Below are 7,738 nucleotides of genomic sequence, written 5' to 3' on the forward strand. Positions count from 1 at the left end.
ACGTTGCTTAAAAAAATTGCATATGATCTAGCCTCTAGCCCTAGGTACTTTATACATTTCAAATTCAGCATATTAGCCGTGAATAAGATCACCCAGAATAGAACCACTTTTAATTTTCTGACATGAAATTTAGGCTTGATAACTTGGATAGCATCATGACCACAACCGCAATACGAGCACTATCCAACTGAGACATTTCTTCCTGTTTCAGATGTGATTGCAGACAAGTTGATACAGATATTACTGGCTTTCTAGGATTTTTCGAAAAGAAATAAGTCCTAGCATTCAATGATTACTTGCGATTGCGAGTAGGATAAAATTAAATATTATTTCTCTGTATTTGGTTGGTAAAAAGATCTTCGGGACATTTCTCTTGTCGGTTCTCACATGGCCATCAAAAACGTAATACAAGAAATTCATTGGCGGAACTGGAATCAACAATTTTTCCGTGAGCTAGGCTTGAGAGGGTTTTATTATTATGAGCCAAAGAAGTTTCATTCACAAATGTTCAATACCTTTAGAGTAAGAGGGCGATCAAACAGACGATAATTATATTTACTCAAAAAATTAAAAAAAAAGAACCCCGGTAGCCCGCAAACTAATATCCCAATAATAATACTGATATCTAAATATAATACTAATAAATACATTATGAAGCACTACCGGTAAATAGAGAAAATATGATTAAATTATTTATCTCTATTAAGTGACTTTGGTTCTAATTTTAATCATACAAGTTCATAACTTGTTTAGTATCAATTTGCTTAAAAATTTCAGTTCGCCCCAAAAAGTCCCACATATACTTCTCTCTTTCGTGCCACTTATTCGGACACAAATAGAATGAAATTTATTTGTATGTATGTTGTTAGAGAATAAAAATTTTCGGTTATCTGATTAACACTCAAAATTTTGTTTTTTGAAAAAACTCGACCAATCACTCCCACGAATCATTCGACTTTTCCACTCTTACTGTACAAGTCACATCCATCTCTCTGAGTTCTTCACACTTCTTCTATCCTAAAACTTTTTGGAAGTATATCATGTCAGAGAACTACGAATCAAACAAGTGAGTATTAAGTAAATTACTGAGATAAAAGTATTTAAATTGATATTATATCATGTGCATAAAGTAACGGTTGTTCATAATCTTGCATTTGTATGGTTATTTAGTGCTTAAAATGGCTAAAAGTGCCTCGTGTGCAGCGGCATGGTGCACCCACGAGATTTTAATGGCGGACACCGCGCCGATGTGACTCATGTTGCATGATCCAATTTTGCTTTCGATAATATCATGGCACATTTGCTTAATTGTGATATGTTTAAACAAAGCTACAAGTATAAATTTCTTAGTTATATTTACTAATTTGAATTGATTTTTGCCGTGCTGATAATAATTCCTAATCTACCTTTTTCCCGGATGTAGTCAGTCGAGAGAGATGAAAAATTTCACAGCATCCTGTTATCTTGCACGTTCAATTATTTATTTATATAATCATAATAAAAAGAATGTTAATTCATGCTACTTGTAATATTTTCATACTATATTTTTTTTCAATTTTGTATACCTACTTCATGATGCATTGCAATTTGGAAGGCAATTAGCTAACACTTTGACAACTTGACAAGATCAAATTATTCCATGTTATAATAATTTTGAAATCTTGTCTCCAAAGGGAAATGGAAATGATCACATTATTATTTGGAATTTTGAAGCTTAATTATTCACTTGTGTTCCTAATGAGATAGGAGATAGCCTAATTTATATAGCAGGAAATTAATGTTGACAAACCACAGATTTATTAGAATCAGTTTATTTTCAAATTTATTCATTTACTCAAAATTTAAACCTATTTCTTATGTATGATAATGCTGGTATCTATGATACTTTACTGGTCTAAATATAGGATTCAAAAATGAACTTGAGGTTGTATCTAAAAACCTTTCTGCTTTGCCAGTATGGCAGGAATTGGTAGGGACTAGCTCTAAAATTGAAGGGCAGGGTTGAGTTCTAGCCTAAGAATGGTTGTTCTGTTCATTCCATTCTGGAAAATAAGGCTCATGCCACCCATTAATGAGAAATTATCCCCATGCTTGCTCTCAAATTTACTAATTTTTTGCCCATGTCTAAATTTTTTTGTAAGAAAAAAAAAAGGAGCTCTGGTTTGCAATTTCCAGAAATCATTGGTTAAACAATAGTTTTGACCCAAGATTATTAAAATTCTGCCATATATTAGCTACACATCCAATTTGGATTTTGGAATATTGGCAGAAGTTTTCTTGATTTGTTGTCAAAAACATTCATTTCAAGGATTTTTAAAAATTATTGGTTGAAATCAATTTTTTTTGCTAAAGATATTGTGTGAATGCCATTAGAATGGGTGAACTACTGAACTTAGCCAGATTCACAGGCATTCTTGTCTGATTTATTTACAGTTGGCTTCTGCCCAATTTTTTAGTTTATTTCCAGATTGGGATTCATATATTCAAGGTCAATCTAGATTCTAGCATCAAGCGTAGAAAACATCTACCTTTAGTACTAGTAGTAACTAGAGCTTTCCCGCCATTTCTGGAAATTCATGAAATTCAAGATTTCCACCAGTTGCCAGATGAATTACCTCCTATCTAATTGTTAGCAAAAGTGAACAATCAAGCCGCGAGTTTCCAAATGTGTTCAAAATTCATCACGCCAGAGCCACAAAATTTCAGAAACAAGAAAAAAATTCCAGTCCTGATTTTAGGCCGTGACTAGATGTTTCCTGCCATTTCCAGAACCGTGAGATTTCCACCAGATGAAATACCTCCTATCCAATTATTAACAAAAATGCACGATCAGGCCGTGAGATTCCAAATGTATTAAAAAATTTGTCACGTTGGAGCTGCGAGATTTCAGAAACAAGTAGGAAAATTTCAATACTATCTAACATGGTGACCTGATAGTTCTGAAGAATCGGCTAAATATAGATAAAAGAATAGTTACAGATTATTGGAAGTGATATGATATGTACACTTATTATATCTATAAGTGTACATTATAGATATAACCTGTTAATTCTATATTACCCAGTTCATTACCCTACATTATTTAGACTGGAATGCTCCCTGAAATGGAGAAGAAGCAGCAGCATCAGCTTGCAATGAAGGCATTCAATAAATTGCTTCTCAAAGTTCCAAATAAAGCTTTCCTGCTACTTTTTCAGCTACAAGCTCCTCATGAGATCAATAATTTTGTTTGAATGGATGAAAGTCAAATGTTGGCTATAATACTTGTTTACTTTATTTGTTATTGTGCGGAGTTGCTCTCTGATAATTATTTATTACTGCTTTTTTAAATGGACTAGTAAGGCTTGGCTAAACAGGCAAAAAAGGATTGGATCAAAGACTGAAATTTTAGCTATAAATTTCAATTAAATAATTTATCTTGAGAGGCTAAAATTTATTTATATTTTTAAATTAACTAATGGAAGTTCTATGCTCCAGTTATAATTTGTGTTCAACTGGTGTTCTTTGAAAGGCATTTATAATCTTTATTACTTGCAAAAGGATCAGGGACAACAGGATTGATGTGATTCTGAAATTCCAGGCAAAGCTGCTAGTTTTGTAATGCAATGGCATAATTAATACAAGAGAGTTTCAGCTAACCCACAATATTCAACCCTGGAGCTGCAACATCTCAGTAAAAAATTTTACTTGGCAATCCTCCATGTGCAAATGTTACTAAAATACAAATTGAATGCAGGGCTGTTATCTGCATGATCTAGGTACTGCACTGCTAGCTCCTGAGTAGCCAAATTAAAATTAAGAGTAAGGTAATGCACCACTAATTGTTTTAAATACATTCATTCATCTGACCCTATCTTATTCCAACTGATTCTTGAAATTGTCAATGTTGACAATAAATCTTGGATGCAGATTTAATTCTTTTTCGCTATACCAGTTTGATTTGCCCTTCATATTTGGGTGTTGTTGGTTCTTGTTCCTTTAATATTTCCACTTAATATTTCCATTTTTTTTTTGTTAAATTCTTCAATTAATTAAAAATTGTCATATTAGAATAACATTAGCCTCACAAACCAACTTAGGCTTGAGAAATAACTGCTTAGTAACTTGAGGTAGTGCTAATAAGCAACCATCAATCCTTACCCTCACCTGACACCGTAAAATGGGGTAACTTAGACCACTTTTTTTTTATAAATGATGCCATTTTTTTACTAGCTAAATTAAACTTGAAATCACATCTTAACCCCTGTCCCCCCAGCAGTATAGGATAATTCTGATGTAAGCCTCACATCTTAACCCCTGTCCCCCCAGCAGTATAGGATAATTTTGATGTAAGCCTCACATCTTAACCCCTGTCCCCCCAGCAGTATAGGACAATTCTGACGCAAGCCTCACATCTTAACCCCTGTCCCCCCAGCAGTATAGGATAATTTTGATGTAAGCCTCACATCTTAACCCCTGTCCCCCCAGCAGTAGCGAGTGGACCGCCGAGGCCGCTAGCGCTGGCAACAGTGCCGGCCCCGCCAAGGACTTTGAGGGGCCGGCGGGAATGGATGTTGATGGTGTTATTGAAACCAACTATCATGAAGTGAGTCACGGGTATAAGTGGGTCATAAAAATATGTTGTATAAATGTGTCTGATATCTTCTTATTTATACTGTGTTGTTGGGTAGCATGGATGTTCAGCCTGTTATTGAAACCAACCATCTTGAAGTGATTGATATATCTTCTTATCTGTACTCATTTGAGATCCATGTAAGGGTTCAGCTTTATTTGATGTTGCTGTCTCTGTTATTAGATGATCAGATTTGGTGCTGTTAAAATCTAAGCTGTTGCAACCCACTCCACAATATCAGTCTTTTCTGTTTATAGTGTCTGTCTGCTGATACATAGCAAAATATTGCTTCATCTTTGAATACGTTTTGAATAACCAGCATAGATATAATTAAACATTTAGTCGTGAAAGGCCCATATTTCGGCATCAATTTTATAGTGAGAGTAACTAATTAATTGAGAGAGCTTTTAGAGTAACTAATTAAATTAATTTTATAGTGAGAGTAACAGTTGTAGGACAGGTATGTGGATTTGTTTGTTTATTGCCTGGTAATGTGATAAATGTTTGCACAGTCTTTAATTAAAATGATTGGGAGGTAATTTCCAAATTTAGGCTTCTCTATAACTACAATCAGTATTAAATTAAATTAGATGAATTGAATCTTTGTCTTTTTATTATGCATGTCAGCCTAGTAATATCCTTCACCCCGTCAGGTTGTTACGAGCTTTGACGACATGGACCTGCGAGATGACCTCTTGCGAGGCATCTACGCTTATGGTTTTGAGAAGCCTTCTGCCATCCAGCAGCGCGCCATCCTCCCTTGTATCAAGGGCTACGACTGCATCGCTCAGGCCCAGTCAGGTATGTTGGGCCATTCTCCCTTGTATCAAGGGCTACGACTGCATCGCCCAGGCCCAGTCAGGTATGTTGGGCCATCCTCCCTTGTAGCAAAGGCTACGACTGCATCGCCCAGGCCCAGTCAGGTATGTTGGGCCTAGCCTGGTGTGTTGGGCCCAGTCAGGTGCCCCAGTCCTAAGTGCATCAGTCCCTGAACTCTATTCTTGCTCCTTACTGACTCGACGAGCCAGACCCTAGCCACGGTCTGCTGACCATGCATGAATGTCCTCTCATCTACAGGTCAGATCTGCTTCCTCTTAATCTACACTAAGTTGTGCAGATCTCAATTTGTATATTGGTTATCTACGCCACTTCAATTCTCAGAACATTCATCCTAATAGACGATTTCTTCATTTTTCATATATATCTTTACTATATAGATGCGAAAATGAAAAGAATCACTTGAAATATTCATCAAGATTCTGTTGCTGTACAATGTATATATGTTGAACCACCACGCGTATGCTGACCTACATGCTGACGGTGCTGTCGTGTTCCAGGTACTGGCAAGACCGCCACCTTCAGCATCAGCATCTTGCAGCGCATTGATCCCAAGAGCCCCAACACCCAAGCCCTTATCTTGGCCCCCACCAGGGAGCTGGCCCAACAGGTGAGCTTTCCTCCAGTACCCTCACATTCCTCCAGTACCCTCACATTCCTCCAGTACCCTCACATTCCTCCAGTACCCTCACATTCCTCCAGTACCCTCACATTCCTCCAGTANATTGTGGGCACCCCTGGCAGGTGAGACTACTTCCCTGTGTCAGGGCCATACCCATCATTGTGGGCACCCCTGGCAGGTGAGACTACTTCCCTGTGTCAGGGCCATACCCATCATTGTGGGCACCCCTGGCAGGTGAGACTACTTCCCTGTGTCAGGGCCATACCCATCATTGTGGGCACCCCTGGCAGGTGAGACTACTTCCCTGTGTCAGGGCCATACCCATCATTGTGGGCACCCCTGGCAGGTGAGACTACTTCCCTGTGTCAGGGCCATACCCATCATTGTGGGCACCCCTGGCAGGTGAGACTACTTCCCTGTGTCAGGGCCATACCCATCATTGTGGGCACCCCTGGCAGGTGAGACTACTTCCCTGTGTCAGGGCCATACCCATCATTGTGGGCACCCCTGGCAGGTGAGACTACTTCCCTGTGTCAGGGCCATACCCATCATTGTGGGCACCCCTGGCAGGTGAGACTACTTCCATGTGCCAGGGCCGTACCTTAAAAACCTCTTTAAGTACGCATAGCGGTAGATTTCTCGTCTGTGATTAGTGGGTTTACATTGAAAAACTAAGAGTTACAAATAATAAATTATTTTACGGTAAGAGTTACAAAGGATAGTTTATTTTTTTTTTGATAGTTTTCACCAGGTTTTAAAGAGCGCAAGGTTATGAAGTGATGACATGTAGAGTCAAGTTAAAGGTTACTGAAGTGCATGTGTTATCTTTCCATGTTGAATAACATAAAATTTGAATTTAGTTTGTCACCTGTTGCCTGAGTTAATAAGCAAGCTTTTATTCAGATATCAATGAACACAAATAAATAACATACTGATCTAGCACATAAAGATGGTAACTTAATAAATGTTTTGACTGAAGAGGAGCACAATACAATACACTACATAGCTGTTGTAGTGTGATGCGTCTTGAAGCATAAATTGCTTCAAAAATATTCACATTTCTAGCAGTAAGACTCGTTGCTGTACGGTTTATTGAAGTTTGGAGTAATAATGTGCATTTGGTGTGCAGGGTGTACGACATGATCAACCGCCGCGTGCTGGACCCGAACTTCATCAAGATGTTCGTCCTCGACGAATCTGATGAGATGTTGTCCAGGGGCTTCAAGGATCAGATCTATGACATCTTCAGGTATGTGATGTGTAGAACTGCTAGAAATTAATCTACAACATTTTCATGTACAGGTGTGATGTGTAGAACTGCAAGAAATAATCTTATAATATTTTCATGTATGGGTGTGATGTGTAGAACTGCAAGAAATAAATCTACAATATTTTCATGTATGGGTGTGATGTGTAGAACTGCAAGAAATAATCTTATAATATTTTCATGTATGGGTGTGATGTGTAGAACTGCAAGAAATAAATCTACAATATTTTCATGTATGGGTGTGATGTGTAGAACTGCAAGAAATAATCTTATAATATTTTCATGTATGGGTGTGATGTGTAGAACTGCAAGAAATAAATCTACAATATTTTCATGTATGGGTGTGATGTGTAGAACTGCAAGAAATAATCTTATAATATTTTCATGTATGGGTGTGATG

General features: G+C 37.5%; 1 protein-coding gene across 1 annotated transcript in view; it reads left to right on the top strand.

Moving 5' to 3' along the window:
* The first annotated feature begins 960 nt into the window (after window positions 1–960).
* LOC108673635 (eukaryotic initiation factor 4A-I) overlaps window positions 961–7,738 on the top strand; it is a 12,409-nt gene continuing 5,631 nt past the window's right edge. The window contains exons 1-5 of the mRNA XM_018161491.2: window positions 961–1,066; window positions 4,468–4,585; window positions 5,266–5,413; window positions 5,950–6,193; window positions 7,201–7,320. Coding sequence (XP_018016980.1) covers window positions 1,041–1,066; window positions 4,468–4,585; window positions 5,266–5,413; window positions 5,950–6,193; window positions 7,201–7,320 — 656 coding nt within the window. The 5' untranslated portion in view covers window positions 961–1,040. The remainder of the gene's footprint in view (window positions 1,067–4,467; window positions 4,586–5,265; window positions 5,414–5,949; window positions 6,194–7,200; window positions 7,321–7,738) is intronic.

This window comes from Hyalella azteca, unplaced genomic scaffold (assembly GCF_000764305.2).
Source record: "Hyalella azteca isolate HAZT.00-mixed unplaced genomic scaffold, Hazt_2.0.2 contig10617, whole genome shotgun sequence".
In the NCBI taxonomy this organism is placed as follows: Eukaryota; Metazoa; Arthropoda; class Malacostraca; order Amphipoda; family Hyalellidae; genus Hyalella; species Hyalella azteca.